Source organism: Phoca vitulina, unplaced genomic scaffold, assembly GCF_004348235.1.
Source record: "Phoca vitulina isolate PV1807 unplaced genomic scaffold, GSC_HSeal_1.0 scaffold1, whole genome shotgun sequence".
Classification (NCBI taxonomy): Eukaryota; Metazoa; Chordata; class Mammalia; order Carnivora; family Phocidae; genus Phoca; species Phoca vitulina.
The window spans coordinates 38,099,758-38,124,431 of record NW_022589704.1 but is presented as its reverse complement, the minus strand read 5'-3'; the positions used below and the strand labels follow the sequence as shown (position 1 = coordinate 38,124,431).

At 36.4% G+C, this 24,674-nt stretch overlaps 1 protein-coding gene across 1 annotated transcript in view; it reads left to right on the top strand.

Annotated features, from left to right (window-relative positions):
- Positions 1-24,674, top strand: part of CCDC150 (coiled-coil domain containing 150) — a 76,494-nt gene that overhangs the window by 30,945 nt on the left and 20,875 nt on the right. The window contains 7 exon segments of the mRNA XM_032416962.1: positions 454-578; positions 826-1,003; positions 1,532-1,600; positions 11,361-11,474; positions 16,459-16,542; positions 22,131-22,238; positions 22,608-22,688. Of these exon segments, the coding sequence (XP_032272853.1) occupies positions 454-578; positions 826-1,003; positions 1,532-1,600; positions 11,361-11,474; positions 16,459-16,542; positions 22,131-22,238; positions 22,608-22,688 (759 nt within the window).

Here is a 24,674-nt window from a genome sequence, read left to right as displayed (position 1 = left end):
ATGCATCTTCAGGGGCGCCTGGGTGGCTCAGCCGTTAAGCGTCTGCCTTCGGCTCAGGTCATGATCCCAGGGTCCTGGGATCGAGCCCCGGATCAGGCTCCCTGCTCCGCAGGAAGCCTGCTTGTCCCTCTCCCACTCCCCCTGCTTGTGTTCCCTCTCTCGCTGTGTCTCTCTCTGTCAAATAAATACATAAAAGAAATCTTTAAAAAAAATAAAAATAAAAATAAATAATGCATCTTCACTGTTGGCTGGTAGAGCTGTAAAATGATAGAATTGTGGTCAGGACAGAGTGGGGACAAAGAGAAAGCTGAACATTAAATAAAAAGAGGTTTTATTTATATAAAAATTTGTCTTTCATAAGCTAATTCAGTATATTTGATCAGTTAATTTCAGTGGTACCCTATTAAATGACTTTCTGGCATCTCAGCTTTTAATATTACTTCCAAAACTCAGGTAGAGCAGAAAATGATGACACAGACATTTCAAGAACAAAACTTACTCCTGGATGCAGCCCACGCCAACATCGCTACTGAGCTACAGACCGTTCAGAATGAGAAAATCCAACTCCAAGCACATCTGTAAGTAAATTACAGGCAACTTCTTCTGTATCTTTTGTTCTTGCATTTGATTTCTTATCTTTAATGGAAACGTTTCATTCTGCTTTTCTTGGGCCAGACACAAAGATAAAATAAAGGCTTTGCCCCCAGGGAACTAGTCTTGTTAGAACGTTTTGGTAACTGCTCTCAGCCAGTATGTTCTTGGAGAACATGAGTCTATTAAAGAACTCTTGTCTAACGGTCGTATCTCCTCGTTGTCTTCTTCCAGGGACCATGTAATCCTTGAGCATAATCAGTGTATCCAGAAAGCACAGGATGCTGAGAAGAGGACAGCCTTGCAGAAAGAGCTGCTAGAAACAACTATTGCAAGATTGCGAGGTGAATTGGAAGCATCAATCCAAGAGAAGAAGTCTCTGCTAGAGGAGAAAGAAAGATTTCAGGGAGAGGTAGGTAGAAGCAGATTTATGTTACCTCCTGGTTGTGGCGGTGATCTTGTTTTAAAACTATTTTAAGTGCAAAAGATAAGAAATACAGCCCAGATGCAGTTTGTCTGAGTTGCCCATTAAAGAAATCTTTAGGTGGCTAATCTCTGTCTTTTAGCATGTGAAGTAGACTGTGCCAAACAGAGTACCCTTTTATAGCATTAACTAATAGCTCACACATCCTCATGATAGCTAAGGGGTCAGATTTAAAAAGCTGATTTCCCCTGAAGGCGTGGGACAATGGAGGTTAAGGGGGGGACAGCTCTGTCTTCCTCTTTAGGACGGAAGCAGCAGTCTGACATGCAGACGTGTCTTTCTAATTTCAGGGCTATTTGTGAAGTCTGCTCTGCCTCAGAGACTCCCTGAGTGGCCCCCTTTCTGAGAGGATGTGCTATCTCTGCAGTGTAGGTATTAACTAACGTGCAGGGTGTGTCTGCTACCGTAGAGCAGGTGCTTTAAAATTCACCCATTTCTTTTCCCCTCCTTGGGCAGGTGAATAAAACAGAGAAAGAAACAGCGCAAGAAAAATGCAATTTGGAAAAGGAATTAGCTAAAAACAAGGTATTCCACATTTTCTTTGTTGATATTTCACTGTATTCCCTTCTGTATTTCTGCCTCCGGTATCAGCTTATCTTACTGAAGAGATGGGTTATTTTGTCGAATACCAGGCTGTGGGAGGATAAAGGAGCCACTGAGGTGGGTGCAGCACCGAGCACTCCGGTCACGGCAGCACAGGGCTGCTTCTGGGCAGCGTTTGCTTGTTGAGCATCTGGTGTGGGCCAGAGTCATGACTGGCTCTGGCCCTAGTGTTCACTGAGTATTTTAGCCAGGAAATCCATTGAGAGTGAGCTGCTGGCCCTGTGGGAGGCAAAGAGATCATTGCTGACAGTGCTGTTTTGTTTTATTTTGTTTTAAAGACTTCCTAAGTACCTGTTAGCACCTGTCACTTCATCTGCAATATACTCTTTTCTGGGTTCTAAAAAGATAGAATGGCCAGAGACACAAATACAATTCTTATTAAAATAAAACAAAAGCCAGTCTTTAAAACATTGCTGTTTGTGTTTCAAATTTTGAAGAGCGTAAAGATTATGTATCACTGTCATCTGGAATTATCTGGAGTGTCAAGGAGAATTAGCCTACCCCAGACAGTAAATTCTGCAACACATGTCAATATAACAGTCAATCCTTGATTTCTTCTTGGCTTCTGGCCCAATTAAATAGTATTCATATTACCATCACCATATTACCATGTATGTGTGAACTTGTAATTTAAGAATTCGAGAGAGAAGAGAAGATAAATTCTGAGCCCAAGCTCTAATACAGCTCACCACTCTGGCAGGTAATCTGTGGCTTATTGACTAAACTGTAGTGATTTGAAAAATAGTCCAACCTAAGAATCTTTTTAAAAAGTTCACTTCCCATGGTAAGGACTTACTGGTGTCAGTTTGTCCTCCAATATGCTTTTTAAAATTTGGAAAATTGGTGGATACTATTAAATTCATGAATGCTTTTTGCTTAAAATGTAGGGAATGTTACATGGCTAAGGCAAATGCTGTATGTCTGTGATTAAAACAGTTTTGCTTTTCTGATTTTATTTGTCTGAACGTAGGCTAAGTGTAAGTTCATGGGGCTGAAAGATACTGGCTCATTAGAGAGGTTCTATTAGGCCAAATGATAATGCTTATACAGAGTCCCATTTTTTTCTTCTTAGGTCTAATTTGATATTTTTCAAATGTGTATTCATTGTAAAGCTATGTTTTTCTGAAGTCAGGCTTATTAAGTTATAATATACATAGTGAAATATACCCTTTTTTTAGTGTACAGTTCTGTGAGTTTTGACCAACACAATTATGTAACCACCACCACAATCAAAATACAGAACACTTCTATCCCCTCAGGAAGGTCCCTTGTGCCTCTTTATCATTAACCTCTTCCTCCGCCTCCATCCCTTGGCAACCACTGACCTGTTCTTCTGTTCCTATAGTTACGTCTTTCCCAGAATATCCCAGAAATGGAATCATACAACATGCAACATTTTAAGTCTGGCTTCTTTTATTTAGCATAAGGCATTTGAAGTTCATCCAAGTTCTTGTTGTGTGTATCAGTTGTTTGTGTTCCATTATATGGATATATCACAATTTCTTTATCTATTTGCCACCTGAAGGACATTTGAGTTGGTAAATTTTGGCAATTATGAATAAAGCCTATATAAATGTTCACATATGAACATGTATTTTTATTTCTCTTGGCTAATTATCAGGAGTTGGAATTCTAGATCCTATGGGAAATAAATATTTAACATAGTAAACTATTCAGCAGCTGTTTTCCAAAGAATCTGTACTATCTTGCCTTCCATCAATAGTATGAAAGAGCTCCACTTTCTCTGCATTCTCACCAGCGCTTAGTATTGTTGGTCCTTTTGGTCTTAGCCATTCTAACTGGTGTATACTGGCATATCATTGTGGCTATAATTTGCATTTCTCTAGTGATTAATATATTGAGCATCTTTTCATCTGTTTATTGGTTATCCATCCACAAGTTTAAGTGTCTCTTCAAATATTTTAACCATTTTAATTCAGTTGTTTATTTTCTTATTATTGATTTTTCAGAGATTTTAAAATAGTCTCATGTTGATTCTTACATAAAAAATTCATACTTTTTGTATATGTGCAAATCTTCTAAGTGCTTAACATATTTTTTCTTCCATTTTACGCCTTGTTTTTAATGCTCTTTCAAAGAGCAGAAGTTTCACATTTTGATGAAATCCAACTTGTCAGTTTTTAAATTTTGGATCATACCCTTTGCGTCATAGCTGAGAAATTTTTGCCTAACCTAAAATCACAAAGATTTTCCTTTTAGTTCTCTAGAACTTTTATAGTTTTAGGTCTTACATAGGTCAATGATCCATTTTTAGTTAATTTTCGTATATCATGCAAGGTTCATTTTATTTTTAGATGGATAGTCTGATCTGGTACCTTTTATTATTGAGATATAATTAATATACTGTCAATTCACCTTCTTAAAATATACAATTCAATGGTTTCTTAGTTTATTCACAAGTCTGTGCAAACATCACCACTATCTAATTCTAGAACCTTTTTATCACCAAGAAGAAACCTGGTACCCATTAACAGTCACTCCCCATTCTGTTCTGCCCCCAGCCCCCGGCAACCACTGTTCTACTTTCTGTCTCCATGGGTGTGTCTATTCCCACATTTCATATAAATAGAATAAAACAGTATGTGGCCTTTTGTCTCTGGCCTCTTTGCTAGGTTAATGTTTTCAAGGTTTATCCATACTGTAATGTATGTCAGTATCTTATTCCTTTTTATGGTTGAATGATATTATATTATGTGACTGTACCACACTTCATTTAGCCATTCATCAATTGGTAGACATTCAGGTTGTTCCCATTATTTTGGCTGTTTAATAATGCTATGAACATGTGTATACATTTTTTTTGTATGTGAGCATATGTTTTCGATTCTGTAGGAGTAAAACTGGGTCATAGGATAACTCTTTATCATTTTGAGAAACTACCAAAGTGTTTTTACAAAGTAGCTGCACCATTTTACAATCTCACCAGCAGTGTATGAGGATTCAAATATCTGCACATCTTCACCTACATCTGTTACTATCTGCTTTTTAAAAAATTAATATACTCATCCAAGTGGGTATGAAGTATCTCACTTTGTTTTTTCAATTAAGGTGAAATTCACATAATAGAAAATCAAACACTTTAAAGTGAACAATTCAGTAGCATTTTGTATATTTACAGTGTTGTATAACCACCAACTCTTCTAGTTCCAAAACCTTTTTATCACCCCAAAGGGAAACCCTGTTCCCATTAAGCAATCACTCCCTATTCCCTCCTTCCCCTGACCTCTGACAGCCACTAATCTGCATTCCATCTGTGTAGATTTACCTATTCTGGATATTTCATATAATCATACAATATGTGATCTTTCATGTCTGGCTTCTTAGCATAACATTTTTGAGGTTCATCCATGTTGTTCTACAAAGCAGAACTTCATTCCCTTTTACTCCTTTTATGGATGAGTAAGAATTCACTGTGTATGTGTCTTTGTATGTGGTATGTATATATATACACACACACCACAGTTTGTCTTGTTCATCTTTTCATCTATTGATAGACATTTGCATTGTTTGCACCTTTCAGCTGTTGTGATTAGTGTTGCTATAAATGTGTGTGTTATACATGTATTTACTTGAGATACATATCTAGGAGTGGAATTGCTGGGTCATATGGTAATTTTGTTTAACTTTATGAGGAAGCACCAGACTCTTGTCCACAGTACCAAACCTTTTTCTTTTTTTTTTACGATTTTATTTATTTGACAGAGAGAAACACAGCGAGAAAGGGAACACAAGCAGCGGGAGTGGGAGAGGGAGAAGCAGGCTTCCCGCGGAGCGGGGAGCCCGATGCGGGGCTCAATCCCAGGACCCCGGGATCATGACCTGAGCTGAAGGCAGATGCTTAACGACTGAGCCACCCAGGCGCCCCACAGTGCCAGACCATTTTACCTTCCCACCAGCAGTGTACATAGGTTCCAGTTTCTCTACATCCTCACCAACACTGTTGTTTTTTTTGTTTTTTAATAATAGCCATCCTAGTAGATATGAAAAGTGGTACCTTGTGATTTCGATTTGCATCTGTCTAATGACTAATGATGTTGAGCATCTTTTCATGTGCTTATTGGCCATTTGTATATCTTCTTTGGAGAAATGTCTATTCAGATCAGTAGCCCATTGTAAACTCGGTTGTCTTTTAATTGTTGAGTTGTAAGAGTTCTTTATATATTCTAGATAGCAGACCCTTATCAGATACATGATTTGCAGATATTTTTCTCCCATTCTATGGGTTCTGTTTTTAAATTTTTAGATTTTTATTATGTTCAGTTTAACTTTTTTTTTTTTTTTTTTTTGGTTGCTTATGCCTTAGATGTCACATCTAAGAAACTGTTGCCTAATCCAGGGCCACAAAAATTAACACTTTTTTATTCTAAGAATTTTATAGTTTTTTTGAAGTTTTATTTTTTTTAATTTTATTATGTTAATCACCATACATTACATCATTAGTTTTTGATGTAGTGTTCCATGATTCATTGTTTCATATAACACCGAGTGCTCCATTCAATACGTACCCTCTTTAATACCCATCACCAGGCTAACCCATCCCCCCCCAACCCCCACCCCTCTAGAACCCTGTTTGTTTCTCAGAGTCCATAGTCACTCATTGGTTCGTCTCCCCCTCCGATTTCCCCCCATTCATTTCTCCCTTCCTGCTATATTCTTTTTTTTTTTAACATATAATGTATTATTTGTTTCAGAGGTACAGGTCTGTGATTCAACAGTCTTACACAATTCACAGCGCTCACCATAGCACATACCCTCCCCAATGTCTATCACCCAGCACCCCCATCCCTCCCACCCCCACCACTCCCAGCAACTCTCAGTTTCCTGAGTTTAAGAATTCCTCATATCAGTGAGATCATATGATACATGTCTTTCTCTGATTGACTTATTTTGCTCAGCATAATACCCTTCAGTTCCATCCACGTTGTTGCAAATGGCAAGATTTCATTCCTTTTGATGGCTGCATAATATTCCATTGTGTGTGTGTGTGTGTGTGTGTGTGTGTGTGTGTGTGTGTGTGTGTGTATCACATCTTCTTTATGCATTCATCTGTCGATGGCCATCTTAGCTCTTTCCATGGTTTGGCTATTGTGGACATCGCTGCTGTAAACATCAGGGTGCTCATACCCCTTCGGGTCACTACATTTGTATCTTTGGGGTAAATACCCATTAGTGCAATTGCTGGGTCATATGGTAGCTCTATTTTCAACTTTTTGAGGAACCTCCATACTGTTTTCCAGAGTGGCTGCACCAGGTTGCATTCCCACCAACAGTGTAGGAGGGTTCCCCTTTCTCTGCATCCCTGCCAATGTCTGTCGTTTCCTGACTTGTTAATTTTAGCCATTCTGACTGGTGTGAGGTGGTATCTCATTGAGGTTTTGATTTGGATTTCCCTGATGCCGAGTGATGTTGAGCACTTTTTCATGTGTCTGTTGGCCATTTGGATGTCTTCTTTGGAAAAATGTCTGTTCATGTCTTCTGCCCATTTCTTGATTGGATCATTTGTTCTTTGGGTGTTGAGTTTAAGAAGTTCTTTATAGATTTTGGATGCTAGCCCTTTATCTGATATGTCATTTGCAAATATCTTCTCCCATTCTGTCGGTTGTCTTTTGGTTTTGTTGACTGTTTCCTTTGCTGTGCAAAAGCTTTTTATCTTAATGAAGTCCCAATAGTTCATTTTTGCCCTTGCTTCCCTTGCCTTTGGTGATGTTTCTAGGAAGAAGTTGCTGAGGCTGAGGTCGAAGAGGTTGCTGCCTGTGTTCTCCTTTAGGATTTTGATGGACTCCTATCTCACATTTAGGTCTTTCAACCATTTGGAGTCTATTTTTGTGTGTGGTGTAAGGAAATGGTCCAGTTTCATTCTTCTGCATGTGGCTGTCTAATTTTCCCAATACCATTTGTTGAAGAGACTGTCTTTTTTCCATTGGACATTCTTTCCTGCTTTGTCGAAGATTAGTTGACCATAGAGTTGAGGGTCCATTTCTCTATTCTGTTCCATTGATCTATGTGTCTGTTTTTGTGCCAGTACCATACTGTCTTGATGATGACAGCTTTGTAATAGAGCTTGAAGTCCGGAATTGTGATGCTGCCAGCTTTGCTTTTCTTTTTCAACATTCCTCTGGCTATTCGGGGTCTTTTCTGGTTCCATACAAATTTTAGGATTATTTGTTCCATTTCTTTGAAAAAAGTGGATGGTATTTTGATAGGGATTGCATTGAATGTGTAGATTGCCCTAGGTAGCATTGACATCTTCACAATATTTGTTTTTCCAATCCATGAGCATGGAACATTTTTCCATTTCTTTGTGTCTTCCTCAGTTTCTTTCATGAGTATTTTATAGTTTCCTGAGTACAGATTCTTTGCCTCTTTGGTTAGATTTATTCCTAGGTATCTTACGATTTTGGGTGCAGTTGTAAATGGGATCGACCCCTTCATTTCTCTTTCTTCTGTCTTGTTGTTGGTTTATAGGAATGCCACTGATTTCTGTGCATTGATTTTATATCCTGCTACTTGACTGAATTCCTGTATGAGTTCTAGCAGTTTTGGGGTGGAGTCTTTTGGGTTTTCCACATAAAGTATCATATCATCTGCAAAGAGTGAGAGTTTGACTTCTTCTCTGCCGATTCGGATGCCTTTTATTTCTTTTTGTTGTCTGATTGCTGTGGCCAGGACTTCTAATACTATGTTGAATAGCAGTGGTAATAGTGGACATCCCTGCCATGTTCCTGACCTTAGGGGGAAAGCTCTCAGTTTTTCCCCATTGAGAATGATATTCGCTGTGGGTTTTTCATAGATGGCTTTTATGATATTGAGGTATGCACCCTCTATCCCTATACTCTGAAGAGTTTTGATCAAGAAAGGATGCTGTACTTTGTCAAATGCTTTTTCTGCATCTATTGAGAGGATCATATGGTTCTTGTTCTTTCTTTTATTAATGTATTATATCACATTGATTGATTTGCGGATGTTGAACCAACCTTGCAGCCCAGGGATAAATCCCACTTGGTCGTGGTGAATAATCCTTTTAATGTACTGTTGGATCCTACTGGCTAGTATTTTGGTGAGAGTTTTTGCATCCATGTTCATCAAGGATATTGGTATGTAATTCTCCTTTTTGATGGGGTCTTTGTCTGGTTTTGGGATCAAGGTAATGGTGGACTCATGAGTTTGGAAGTTTTCCTTCCATTTCTATTTTTTGGAACAGTTTCAGAAGAATAGGTATTAATTCTTTTTTAAATGTTTGGTAGCATTCCCCTGGGAAGCCATCTGGCCCTGGGCTTTTGTTTGTTGGGAGATTTTTGATTACTGCTTCAATTTCCTTAGTGGTTACACTGTTGGTGGGAATGCAAGTTGGTACGGCCACTTTGGAAAACAGTGTGGAGGTTCCTCAAAAATTTAAAAATAGAGCTACCCTATGACCCAGCAATTGCACTACTGGGTATTTACCCCAAAGACACAGATGTAGTGAAAAGAAGGGCCATATGCACCCCAATGTTCATAGCAGCAATGTCCGCAATAGCCAAACTATGGAAAGAGCCGAGATGCCCTTTAACAGATGAATGGATAAAGAAGATGTGGTCCATATATACAATGGAATATTATTCAGCCATCAGAAAAGATGAATACCCAACTTCTACATCAACATGGATGGAACTGGAGGAGATTATGCTAAGTGAAATAAGTCAGGCAGAGAAAGTCAATTATCATATGGTTTCACTTATTTGTGGAACGTAAGGAATAACATGGAGGACATTAGGAGAAGGAAGGGAAAAATGGGGGGGGGAAATTGGAGGGAGAGATGAACCATGAGAGACTATGGACTCTGAGAAACAAACAGGGTTTTAGAGGGGAGGGGGGATTGGTTAGCCCGGTGATGGGTATTAAGGAGGGCACGTACTGCATGGAGCACTGGGTGTTATACGAAAACAATGGATCATGGATCACAACATCAAAAACCAATGATGTATTGTATGGTGACTAACATAACATAATAAAATTTAAAATAAATAAATAAATAAAATGTGTCTTTTATAAACAGCATACAGTTGGATCTTTTAAAAAATTCATTCTGCCTGTCTCTGCTTTTTTTTTGGTGGAGTGTTTAATCCATTTATATTTATCATAATTACTGATAAGGTAGGATTTACGTCTGCCACTTTACTCTTTATTTATTTTTTTTGTCTTATATGCTTTTTATTCCTCTCTCTCTCCATTACTGCTGCCTTCTGTGTTAAGATACTTCTAGTGTACTTTTTAAATTCCCTTATTCTTTCTTTTACTATATAATTTTGAGTTATGGGTAATAAAGAGAGTTACAGACATAAACACCTTTTATATGTACTCATGTTGCTACCTTTACTGAGTAGCTGTATTCTTTCTTTATGTGAATTCCAGTTATTGTCTAATAGCCTTTTATTTCAGCCTGAAGAACTCCCTTTAGTCTTTATTCTAGGGCATATTTTTCTAGCCCTAAGTCCAGGCCCCACCAAAGAGTGGACCTGGTCCAGGCCCACACAATTTTAATTGGGATTAGAGAGAATTTACATTTTAGCAATTGATCTTATTCACGAATGTGATATATCGCTCCATTTTATTTAGGTTTTTAATTTCTCTTACCAGTATTTTATAATTTTGAGCATATTGAATATTGGACATATTTTTTTTTAGATTTGTACCAAAGAATTTCATGGGTTTTGATACTATTACAAAAGGCATACTTTTAAGAAATTTCCAATTGTTTATTGCTAGTATATAGAAATACAATTGAGTTGCATCCCTTGTATCCTTCAACTTTACTAAAGTCACTTATTCTGGTATCTTTTTTGTACACTTTTGTGGGATTTCCTATGTAGATGATCATATCTGTTGTAAGTAGAGATATTTTTATTTCTCCATTTCCAATCTTTAGGTCTATTGTACTTTTTCTTGCCTTATTGCATCAGCTATAGCCTTCTGTATGATAATGAACAGGAATAGTGAGAGTAAATATCCTTGCTTTTTTCCCAGTGTTAGGGGGAAACATTCAAGTCTTTTACTATTAAGATTGATATTAGTTGTAGGTTTTTTATACATACACTTCATCAGGTAAAGATGGTTCCCTTTCATTTCCAGATTGCTGAGTTTTTATCATGAAGTAATGTTGAGTTTTGTGAAATGCTTTTTCTGCATCTATTGAGATGGTCATACATTTTTTCTTCTCTAATTTATTGATGGTAGTGAATTATACTAATTAATTTTGAATGTTCAACAAGCTTTGTGTTGCTGGGATAAACTTAGTCCTGGCTTGTTATCCTTTTTATATATTGCTGAAATCATTTTACTAGTATTTGGTGGAGGCTTTCTGCATCTATGTTCATAAGCTTAAATTAATATTTAAGTAAATACCAAGTACCAGAAGGTCTTCTACTTCTAGTAAATGTGAACAATGTAATTTGTCATAGCCCTCCTGCTGAAGACAACTAGAAAAGCTGAAAATTTTTAAAAGAAAAGAAAAAAGTTTACAAAATCATCAGAGCTATCAGACTACAAATCCCTGCATTTAGAGACAGGAGGACATGTTCATACAATAACTTCTAAATTACAGTTAAAAATGTCATTTTTAAAATAAGATAATATTTTTGGATCTAGCATAAATAGATTTCTTTTCTCCTTTTGTGTTTCAAAGGTAGATATAAATGCATTAACCCACAACCTGCAGACTCTAGAGGAAAAGAATAAGCACCTGGCGGAACAAATGGCTTCCCTAGAACTTCAGCAAGTCACTTCTGATTACAATGGGGTGGGTATAAAAAGGTCAGTCTAAATTAGGAATTAATGCCTGATGAGTTTTTTAAAAATCAGAAGTCAGAAGATGGGTTTTCTTCATTTGTTTGCGTTTTAATAATTATTAAGTCCTGGATAACTCAGGCTTAATATAGCAGAGAGCCTTATGAGTACTCAAACAATAAAAGATTTAAGAAAACAAGAATTTAAGGCAGCTATTAAACATCTGCCTCCACAGATGATCTATAATACTGAAAAGCACAAATATTTATAATGTTTTAAAATATTTCCTCTTCCATAAATTATGAGGAAGAAACTTATATATTTTTCTTTTCCTTGTCTGACAGTTCTATTAGGTAATCAGTAATAAGTACAATTTCTAAAAGCTGTTTGACAAGGTCAGTGCAAAACAAATAAATGGTAGAGTTTGTAAAACATCTCTCAGTGAAAGGTATTTAAAGAGATGATCATTCTGTTAAGCAGCTAATGAGTTTTCCTGTGTGCTTTTGAGTACTTGAAAAAAAAAATTGTTTCTATAGAATGCAGATCACCTTTGAAAATTGCAGAGAAGGCTCCGATGTGAGTCTGTCTTAATCTGAGTTAAATTCTTTCAACCTCTGTCATAAGCTGCTCATTACTTCAACTATGTAGAGAGTAAGTCTAAATCCATTACATTTTCATAGCTTTAGAGCCAGACTGCCTATGTTTCAATTTTGGCTGTGACCTCTCTGAGCTTCAGTTTCTTAATCTGTCAAAGTGGGGAAAATAATACCATTATTAGGAAGTTGTCTGAGGATTAAGTATGTTAATACATGTAAAGCATGTAGCAGATAACTAGCATTTATTGAAATTTTAGTATCTGAACCATCCCAGAAAAAAGGCCTTTAAGTTGCTATTACAGCAACAAGGTGCATTAGCTCTAATTCCTGGTACTATCTCAGACCAATACTCCCTCCCCCAAGATTAAAGATTTATCCATGTCCTCTACTTGCTCATTGGCCATGCATCAGCTGGGCATATCAATCCACCTGCTTCTGGTCCCTCTGGAAGACCACATCTCAGTCTTCCTGATTCTTTCATCCCCCTCTGCCAGTGAGTAGGCCTGTAACCTCATCCTAATAGTGATTTTGACAGATCCTGCCAATGATTTGATCAGTCAGTGTTGATTCTTGCCTGCTCATAGCACCTCTTAAGGTCTCTCAGTGATAAAACAAACCTCAATTCCATCTTGCAGTTCTGTGTTTCCACATAGAATTTTCTCTGACCACGCCTGCCTGGAAGCCCTCCTGTTGGCTGTATGAATCTTGAGAAATGCGGTTGAGGTGTCAGGGGGTTTTTTTGTTTTTTTTTTTTTTTAATCTCAGCAATATCGTTAAACCTATCACCATTCAATGTTGGCAGTGTATTTTTGTTCTTTGGGAATTAACACTTGAACTTCTCAATAAGAACTACCTTCTAAAATAACCTCTTACTGGATTTTGGAGATAATGCTTATGAGTGTGTGTTACATATGCCACACCACAGATTTGAATTCAGACAGACCTGGTTTCAACCCTTGGTTCCATTTACTGTGTGACTTGTGCAGGCCTTAACCTCTATGGACTTTGGGACTAAGGAGATCCCCCCTAACCATGGGGTTCCCACAGCATGCTGTGCATATACATATCAAAATAATAATTTCATTGATTAGAAATTGATTAGAATTATGTATCTGCCTTCACTCTCTTCTAATGCAAGAACTGTAGTTACTTATCTTTATACTCCCTTACCTAACATAGCACTTAATACATAATAGGTATTTGAGAAAGATTAATTCAGTGGAACATAAGGAGGGTCATGTCTATCTTGCCAGGATATGAGGATTAAATGTCATATTGTGTGTAAAGTGCTCATCACGGGGCCTAGCTTACTTTATCCATGTTTAAACAGTATTCTTTTTTTTCTTCTTCACACTGATTTTGGGTTTGTTTTTATTTTGGCCTTTAATGATGGTATAAGTCTCTCACCACAGGCAGTCATTCAGGGAACCATAGTGAGGAATGATGAAAATGGGGGAAGCTTACTATTCCTGAGTTCAAGTTAAATAACTATTCTCCTCACTTCTCGATTTCAAATGATAGCACTAGACAGAAATACAGTTCCCTACACAACTAGGACTTTAATGATTTGAAATCATTAAAAAATGAATTAACTGTATTTCTTCTCTCTCTCAGATAAATAAAATCTTAAGAATAAATAAATAAATGTATTTCTTAAAACTAGGATGACATTCAGTCAGTGTACAGTTGGGCAGGTGTCAAAGTTGGTTCTGTTTGCTGTGGCCCGTGCAAACTAGTTGTTAAATATTTTTTTAAAAGATTTTATCTATTTGAGAGCAAGAGACAGAGATAGCGAGTGAGAACACTGAGCAGGGAAGGGAGGGAGAAGCAGGCTCCTCCCTGAGCAGGGAGCCCAATGTGGGGCTCGATCCCAGGACCCCAGGATCATGACCCTAAGACAAAGGCAGACACTTAACCGACTGAGCCACCCAGGCACCCCTAGTTGTTAAATATTTGGATAAAGTTCCTGCTTACAGGAGTGCCTGACGGCTCAGTCAGTAGAGCATGCAACTCTTGATCTCGGGGTTGTGAGTCCAAGCCCCATGTTGGGTATAGAGATTACTTAAAAAAAAAATCCCTGCTTACAGTCTGCCTATAAAATAGCTTTAACAAGATGCTAGTATCTGTTGGCTTTATGTATTCTAACAGCTTCTGCTAACTTTCACAGCTTATCTAAATTTTTTTTAAAAGATTTTATTTATTTGAGAGAGAGAGAGCAAGCACGAGCAGGGGGAGAGGGAGAAGCAGAGTCCCCGCTGAGTAGGGTCAGCTCACCTAAAATTTAAAAATGATTTTAGAAATCATTCTGTGGCTTACAGTTGAATCCTTGTCAACCTTTCTTTCATATCTTAAGATAATTCTGTTTGCTTCCTGCTTTTTCCAAGTAGTGATATTTTTGAATCAGTTAAAATGCATATTCTAACCATTAGCATTTTTCTTTGTATGGTAATTCTCAAATGATTCTCCAGTTTCTATTTTGCTTTGCATATTAATAACCTTTGTAGTATATTGACAAGATTATTTAAGCAAAGGTTAATCTCTGTTTGGCCTTCCACAACTCAGTTCACTCATTCAAGTGCTCTCTAATTTCTGGTCTTCCATTGATTCTCTTTAATATAAGGCCTATTTAAATAATCTGGAAACAGGGCGCCTGGGTGGCTCAGTTGGTTAAGCGACTGCCTTCGGCTCAGGTCATGATCCAAGGGTCCTGGGATCGAGTCCCACATCGGGCTCCCGGCTCAGCGGGGAGCCTGCTTCTCCCTCTGACCCTCTCCCCTCTCATGCTGTTTCTCTCTCGCTTGCTCTCTAATAAATAAATAAATAAAATCTTTAAAAAAATAATAATAATAATAATCTGGAAACAATAATTTAAATTACTGCCTTAATATCTGCTTTCCTTTAGCAACTAGAACAATTTCTTTCTTTGTTGTGAATTTAAGTGACCTTGTGTCAAATATTAATCACATTTTGATTTTGCTTAGACACTTTACACTTACCACTGCATTAGCATTCTCTTAGGTGACCAAAAAAAGGGAAGATTATTTTTAAAGTATACTTAACAGATTAATAGAATTTCTGTATACCTTTGCTTAAAAGAGGGAATTTTATTGAGGTAAAAGTGCCATTATTTAAAAAAATTCCTGGACACCTTTTGTAAGAGACCCAGATCATCTAAGTTACTGCAAAAAAAACCCTTTTCATATTCCAAAAAGGCAAGCAGTTATCTCTGTTTGTTACAGCTAGCATATTTTAGGTTAAATCTAGCTCTTGGTGTTTTATACACTGAATCTGCACTTTACAGTACATTGGGCACCTCAGTTTATAGACTTTAGAATTGAATTCTAAGTAACTAAGCTTTTATGGTTATGGTATAGCTTTGTTTTTGTAACATCATTGGCCACCCTTGTCATTTATTTTTGCTGAAGACTTAGTCAAAACATAATCCCAAATGTTGTGTTCATGGAATGTTTTTGCCTCAGTTTCCAAAATAGAAAGTATTGTGGGAAAGGGGGATTTCCACTGACAGAAAATTGATGATTAACTTTATGATAATATATTGTTATTAGCCGCCTATTTATTGATAACAGTCTATATTTCTCTTAGGTTATTTTGAAACCAATACTTTTTTGGTCTGAATGCTTTTAAAAAATATTTTCCTTTGCCTTAGTGGGAACCACACATAGTGATTAAAAGTGAAACTTTAATGGGGCATCTGGATGGCTCAGTCAGTTAAGCGTCCGACTTTCAGCTCAGGTCATGATCTCAGGATCTTGAGATCAAGCCCCATGTTGGGCTCTGCACAGAGCCTACTTAAGATTCTCTCTCTCCCTCTCCCTCTGCCCACTCCCCCCTTGTACTCTGTCGTGCTGCTGTCTCTCTTAAAAAAAAGAAACTTTGGGGCGCCTGGGTGGCTCAGTTGGTTAAGCGACTGCCTTCGGTTCAGGTCATGATCCTGGAGTCCCGGGATCGGCAGGGAGTCTGCTTCTCCCTCTGACCCTCCTCCCTCTCATGCTCTCTGTCTCTCATTCTCTCTCTCTCAAATAAATAAATAAATAAAATCTTTAAAAAAAAAAAAAGAAACTTTGAGAAACAATGTATGAATATGTATAATTAATGTATGAAATAAATACTGCTCTGATAGGACAAATACTCAGATGGCCATAATAGTTAACCTACTGATGCTTCATATTGGATATAAATTTTTATATTGAATGTGCATAATTTTGGGGTAGGTTGTATAGAAAGACTAGTCACTCTAGGGAAAAACTAAGAGGCAGCAGAGGCAAATAAATATGAATCCTGGTTTTGTCACTGTAGAAATGATAAGGGTATGAATACTTGTTCAGAAAATGGTTATTCCATTCTATGCCTAGGTACTGATACCTGTGTTTGCTTTGTCAGCTTGCCCAACAGCAAGTGGAAAAGGCTTTGGGAAAAATTACTGAGAGTAAAAATAAACTGGCCTATGAAAAGGGAAAACTCCAGGTATGAGGTTTTATTTTCTGATTTGTGTTGTGTAATTTTTTAATCACAGTTGTCAAGTTAAATATTGCCAGGTTTTGAGAAATTCTGTAACTTTGGACCAAAGTTTTTGAACCCCCCCTAAGTTTGTTGCCTTATTAAATAAAATCCAGATGACTTCTATTCACATATCTGTAATATAATACTGAAAGTTAAAATTATGAAACCAAAGCCCATTCTGTGACTATTTGAAGTTGTATTATAATTGTTTTATGCATGGTCATTCGCTGAGAATGTAGACAGCCTATGCTCTCTTTTTTTGCTGGAATTTTGTAATATTCTTAAAAAGAAATAACCCTGGAAATTGGGACTCAAAGGCAATAGACTTGAGTGAATGGGATACTGTTTTGCTTCCTGTGGGGTTTATCCCTATAGTACCTGCAGAGCAAGAAGCTTGCCATTGATAACCAACTCCAGCAGAAATGCTGAAGTCTGAATAAATGGGTCACAGCCTTAGCTACACATTACAACTTGAGGAATTTTTTAAACACCTCATTCTGGGAAGTGTATGATGTCTGCCATTTACTTTGAAATGAATCAGAAAAAAAAAATAGTTTGGTGGATCAATAGAGGAAATTGATAGGTGAATTGGTATGTGATAAGCAGGTATAAAAAAATTAATGGTAGAATTTGGATGGTGAGGGTATTCACATTCACAGTAAAATTCTTTCAATTTTTCTGTTTATCTATAAAATACAAGGGGAAAAATCCCCATGACAAGGCTTGCCCCCCAGAACAATTAGATCAGAATCTCAGGGAATAGGTCCTAGGCTTCAGTGCTTTTTAAGCTCCCCAGTGATTCTAATATGCAACCATACTTGAGGACCACTGGATTAAATGGTATGAAGTGAAGTCCAGTTAGAGCTGATTTGATTAAGTAATCTCACTACAGACATGTAAAGCATGTCAGTGTTAATCTCATCTCATTTGCTCCAGGAGCTTGTTATAGGGTTAGCACACCAGATCGGCCCAGATATGTAAAAGGCAGTTGGTAAAGTTGGTTGTGAAATAATAGGTTGTCCACTGAAAAATAAGGCTATTTGGCCACTGTCTGTGTGCTTTTAATATTTTCTGGAGTCAGTGATACATTTAAATATAATCATTTATATTTGTTTAACCTTGGGCAAGTCTTAATTTTCTTGAATTTCATATTTTTTTAAAAAATTCAATTCCTGGGATATCTGGGTGGCCCAGTTGGTTAACTTTGGACTCTTGATTTCGGCTTAGGTCATGGCCCTCAGGGTTGTGAAATCAAGCCTTATGTCGGGCTCCATGCTGGGCATGGAGCTTGCTTAAGATTCTCTCTTTCCAGGGACGCCTGGGTGGCTCAGTTGGTTAAGCATCGGCTCAGGGTCCTGGGATCAAGCTGCAGGTCTGGCTCCCTGCTCAGCGGGGAGCCGGCTTCTCCCTTTCCCTCTGCCACTTCCCCTGTTTTTGCTCTTTCTCTCTGTCAAATAAATAAATAAAATCTTAAAAAAAAAAAAAAAATTCTCTCTTCCCTCTCCCTCTGCCTCTCCACCCCGCACCCCACTGTGCATTCTCTAAAAAAAAAAATTCTTTTAAAATCTATTTATCAAAATATTCAAAAATAATTGATACTTTAATATTTGTTTCTTTTTTAATGCATTCAATAACAAGATCTAATAGTGTTTTTATAAACTATAATTTCAAACTAGTGATAAGCACAGCTTCTCAAGATATTTGCAGTAACTGTTAATGTGATATGAAAATATCTGTGATGTCTACTGGAAACAAAGTAAGAAGTGCTGCTAACACTACTGTGGTGTACTGCCTACATTTTTTTATTTTTAATTGAAACATAGTTGGCATACAATATTATATAATTTTAGACATACAACATAGTGAATCAGTAATTATGTACATTACAAAATGCTTACCATAAGTGTAGTTACCATCTGTCACCATACAAAGTTATTATAACATTATTGACAATATTCCCAATGCTGTACTTTTCATCCCTGTCACTTATTTCATAACTGGAAGTTTGTACCTCTTAATCCCCTTCACCTAATTCACCTATCCATTCCCCCCCACCTCTGACAGCCATGTATTTATGAATCTGTTTCTGGTGTTTTGTTCATTTGTTTTGTTTTAGATTCCACGTAGAAGTGAAATTACATGGTATTTGTTTTTCTCTGACTTATTTCACTTAGCATAATACCCTCTAAGTCCATCTATGTCATTCCAAATGGCAAGATTTCATTCTTTTTCAATATTCCCAAATATTCCAGAATATAGAAGAGGAAGAAAAACTTCCAAAAATCAGAAACAGATTCATAAATACAGAGAACTGGTAGTTGTCAGGGGCGGGGGGTGGTGAAATAGGTGAAGGGGATTAAGAGGTACAAACTTCCAGTTATGAAATAAATAAATGACAGAGAAAATTATATAATATTGTATGTCAACTATAAAAATTTTTTTAATGTAGGCAGTAAACCACAGAAGTATCAGCAGAACCTATTATTTTATTTATTTATTTATTTATTCATTTTAAGATTTTACTTATTTATTTGAGATAGAGAGCAAGAGCAGGGGGCAGAGGGAGAAGCAGGCTCCCTGCTCAGCAGAGAGCCTGATGCAGGGCTTGATCCCAGAACTCCAGGATCATGACCTGAGCTGAAAGCAGATGCTCAACTGACTGAGCCACCCAGGTGCCCCAGAACCTGTTACTTTAAATGTTTGGTAGAAGTCACCTGTGAAGTCATCTGATCCTTGACTTTTGTTTATTAGGATTTTTTTTATTGCTGATTCAATTTCATTACTAGTAATCAGTCTGTTCAAATTTTCTGTCCCTGATTCAGTCTGGGGAGATTGTATGTTTCTAGGAATTTATCCATGTTTTCTAGGTTGTCCAGTTTGTTGGCATATAATTTTTCATATTCTCTTATAATCCTTTGTATTTCTGTGATATGGTGTTTATTTCTCCTCCTTCATTTCTGATTTTATTTACTTGAGTCCTCTTTTTCTTGATGAGTTTGACTAAAGGTTTATCAGTTTTATCTTTTCAAAGAACCAGCTTTTGGTTTCATTGATCTTTTCTATTTTTTCAGTCTCTCTTTGGTTTATTTCTGCTCTAGTCTTTATTATTTCCTTCCTTCTGCTAACTTTGGGCTTTTTCTTTTTCTACCTCCTCTAGGTGTAAGGTTAGGTTGTTTATGTGAGATTTTTCTTTTGCCTTGCTGTACACTTCCCTCTTAAAAGTGCTTGGGTTGCATCCTATGTTGTTTGATTGGAGCACTTAGTCCATTTACATTTAAAGCAATTCTTGATAGGTACTTACTGGCATTTTGTTAATCGTTTTTTGATTGTGTTTGAGTTTCATCTCTTTCACCTATAAAATGAGGAGGGGAAAGCATACCTCTCATCTCCTTTTCATTAGGAAAGCTAGTCAACATTACAGGCTGGGTGTATAGATTACTATTTAACCTTTTATACCTCAATTACATACTTTAGAGGTTATCCTCAGAATCTTAAGGAAAATACAACTTTTTTCTGCTCATATTCCTACAACAAGGGCTTAATGTTTTTGATAGTCTTTGAAAGCTGAAACACTTGAAACTATTGACTCATGGTGTTTTTATGTCATACCTTGGGTTTGCACATTCCAAAGGGACTGACTTCATCAACCCAAGGGAAAATGCTCTTATACCATAATACTCTTGCAAGATAATTTAAAGGAAGAGCTGCATACTAAACATGATCAAAATAATCTTCTGTGTTCTCTCTACATTGAATAATTGATTAAAATATTACCTATGAATCATTTGATAAAAGATTACATTTTAGAATTGACTTAATGATTGGTATAAAGAGTGGGTTTTAGCTGCGAATATAGACTGTGTCAGAAACTGCTGCCCCAGATTCAAACATGGTCTGAACTTTATTTTCAATGTAATGTACTATTCCATTTTATAAATATGCCAAAATAGATTTATCCTTTCTTCTATTGATGGACATTTAGGCAGTTTCCAATTGCTTACAAACAACACCAATGTGATGAATTATTGTACATGTCTCCTTGTACTCATATGTAAAAAAATTCTCTAGGCTGAGTATAAATCTTGAGAGGAGAATTCCTGGATTGTAGGATTACAGATGTTGAATTTTACTAGAGTTTATTAAATTACTCCTGAAAGTAGTTATACCAGTTTTGAAAGCAGTCTCTATAATAGAGACATGTGTTAACATGGATCAGTCTCATAAAATAATACTATATACTATTTAGGGATACATTTATAGTAAAACTATTAAAAAGGGTTAAGAATGATAAACAAAAGACCTTGACCTAAGTTATTGCTGTTCCTGAGACTAGCTGATAAGCTAGTGTTGGAAGCTGCTTGAATTTTAATCCCCCCACCCACCCAGATCTCTGTGGGGCAGCACAATGTATTTGCTTCTGTGTTCTTTCCCCTATGAATGTCCTGAATTAAAAATCATGCCAAATAAGACAATACAAAAATTAAAGTGCTTATAAATGAGAACATGCCATCTGAAAAGTTTCAGAGCATTTTACTGTGTACCTAGAGGTTGAGTTAAGCAAAGATAAAAGAAGGATCCAGCTTAGTGGAACAGGAGAGAGATCCTGAGACAGAATGTGTTTTTATGCAGTCTTTGAAAAAACCCAATATTAGCAATCACATTTTTAACAGTTCCTGAAAGTGTCCAGTAACTATAGGCAAGAAGTGTTTACCCTCTACAGGTAGGAAACAAGACACACAGAGGGGGAAAAGTTGATTTAAATAAAAAAGTTTTGGATGAAATTTTTTCTGATTCAGGGATAAGCTCAGTAATGTTAATTGTTGGTTTGTATGAAAGGGTGGGTAGGATAGGAAGAAAATGTGGAAAAACACAGTTTGGAGGTTAGTGAGTAAATATTAATGATTTCATTCCCCCAAATGATCATTTTCTTTAAAGAGAAAGATATGTCATCTTTCTCAGTTAGTGTTAAAGTATAATTCATTGTATAAGAACTTCATTTATTCAACTTTTATAATTCTGTCAATAAAACAAGACTGTCATCTTGCATATTGACAATTCTAATTATCCATATTCAAAATGTGTTTTGAATGTTAGATATCACAATTTTTTAATTGAAATTATTACCCACAAAGTCTCACTTTTATATTCATGAGTCATGTTAATTTGGAGTTCCCATAAGCAATAGAAACCAAATTAGTTATCTCCGTACATGTAAATGGCTATAGCCTACTTTAAGCTATTGAAATAGCTATGTTAGTTGAAATAGCGTTCTTTACATGATTAGAAAAACTTGGGATTGCTTTTATAACTTTTAAGGATTCTCTGTGATTTTTCCAAACTCATGACATCTTATTTTTCTTTTTAGAGTTTTGTGTGTGTGTGTGTATATATGTATAACATATATATCCTTTTAGAGTATGTGCATGTATATATGTATGTATATGTATATGTGTGTATATATATAATATATCCTTTTAGAGTATATGTATTAATAATATATATACACATAAAATTAATAAGCCTTATTTTATTATTCTTCTGTTTTACCCTAGATAAAAGTTAAACAGCTAGAAGAACAACTACATTCTTTTACTGAAACCAGTTCACAGAATGACCATCTACGCAAGTTGAACAAGGCTCTAGAGAGCAAATATGCTCAGGTGTGATTAATAGCTACAAAACAGATTGCTGTTATATTGTTTTAATTAGGTTTTAAGAAATTGATGCCTTTCTCCCCACCTTACCATATAGTCCCAGAAAGATGAATATTCTCTCATTTGACTCAATTCACAAATATTTTTTAAACACCCCAATGTACAAGGTTTTGCTGAACTGTGAGAAAAAAAGATGCCTGAAATAGGACTGGGACATTCCAACTTATTTATGCTCTAATTGGAGGCTTAGGAATGTACTCATAAACTTTATTATAGAATTAAAAGTTATGTCTTTCAGAAGCAAAATAATGTTATGAGTGAGCATTCATAGGGAGCATCATTTTAATGAAAGCATCGAGAAACACTTTCATAGAGGAAGCGGTTTTATAATTATTGGCAAATTCAGAACTCAGTGCCAACAAGATACACCTGCACCAGACAGCTCACATGAAAGAGGCATTAGTATAAGTGCTTACTTGTCACCGTGGTGGCTGCTGAGGCTGAAAACATTTTGTAGTTCATATAAAATTTTAACACATGAATGGAGAAAGACAAACAATGTAACAAAATATTTAGTGAAGAAAAATAATCAGAGTAGTTACATAGAAGACGACTTCATGTAAGCTGCTTGTAGTAAATGGTCCTATTTTTTCTCCCCAAGATTCACATTCCCTCTTTCACAGAAATTTCTGAAATTGTTTTGAAAATTTCGATGAACACTTAACAAAAATGTAAAATTATCATACCTTTTCAAAAAATGCTAATATTATCAATTTGAATTCAAAATTCAGTAGTACAAAGCCACTTACTCAACAAAGATGACATAACCCAAAACATTTACACTATTATAGGCTACACTTCAGAATCATTATGGCAATAAATTAATGGTTGAAAAATAATTAAAGCCATTATTCCTATTAATAGGACACAATATAAAGCTAACTTTAAGAGCTGGTTAATTACTTAGGAGTCAGATATAGAACCTCAGGAAGAATTTTTGTCACCTCCCCACACTCCCACAAAATAACTGTCCTCTTTTTTGTTTGTTTGTTTGCTTCCTTGCTTTTTCTTTTCTCCTTATTCTCAGGAATTACATCTAATTCAGTAGTTTCCAGACTTACAAATTTGGCCAACTGTAAAAATTATTTTTTGTTGAGAAAAAACTTGCCATGATTCTTTGTTCTTCTCCATGTGACACTTACTGCCTCTTGTTTCGGACTCTTTTCAAGAATGAATATATAGCAAATAGCCTTGTGGGACAGAGATGGCATCATCTCTCTCCTGACCAAGGGGCAGGCATGCTTATTGTCCATTATAGAAGATTCAAGTTCCATAAACTCAGGGTTCCTCTTTTCTAATGCTACTCATTGCGTGTGCTAGTGCCATCTGGCCCTCGTATTGCCCTTAGGACTCAGGGAGTGAATGAAAATATGCTGATGCCCATGCTGTTTGTTGTGCCATGAAAATAAAGTCCTTTGTCCCTAAAAAAAAAGAGAGAAAAGAAAAAAGAAAAATAATCCAGGAATGTGTTACCAAGAGAAAGTGATTCATTTCAACGATTTAGATTTACCATGTATGAAATTTAAAAAAAAAAATCTTAAATACTCAGTATGTCTAACTTCTGTATCTATAATATTTTTGTTTGTATACCACTGGTAACCAAGGAGGTAGAATGTGTCTTCAAAGAGAATACTGTTAGGGTTCTAACCATCTGACTATACTGGAAAAGGGGGCCTCATTAGATACACTCTCCTACAGGGAATTCGATTTAAGGAAGGTCTGTTTCTTCACTAGGACAACTTTACAGTGTGATTTCTTCATTCTGAAAGCAAAGGAACACATTTTCAAGTATATTTTCCATCAGAGCTTCATTTAGAGTATTGTGTTGTTCCTCCTCATAAAAGGAGCACTCATTGAAAAATAACTCTAGGTTTAGTCATTTTACTGTTTTTAATTGGTGATGCCTCCAAGAAGAAGGAAATCTCCGGAGAGGCCTGCGTCTTCGAAATTGTTTGAAAGCTATAGGCCCCATGTAAACAACGTAAGGGAAAGAACTTCGTCAGTTGGTTTGCCCAGTGTTATTCCCAACTCTGCACGCCGTGTGACCTTTGCACCTACTCTGACTACTATGAGAGCTTCTCAGGAGATTGGAGACTCTAGAATCTCTCTAAAGACTCTTTTGAATGCTATTAAAACCATGGAGGGAAGACTGGAAGGTAAAATAGACATTCTTGCTTCAAGACCATTAATTAATGAATCACCAAATTTTCTTAAACGGGATTCGGTAAGTGAAGACCACAAATTAAGTCATAAGGAAATTTCAGATTTATACAACAATGAAGAAAAGTAGTAACAATCCAGAAAGATAATGTTTGGAGGTATGAGTAACAACAAGGAAGTTAGGTTCTTCACAAATAAGAAAAACTGACAATGTAGATTGAA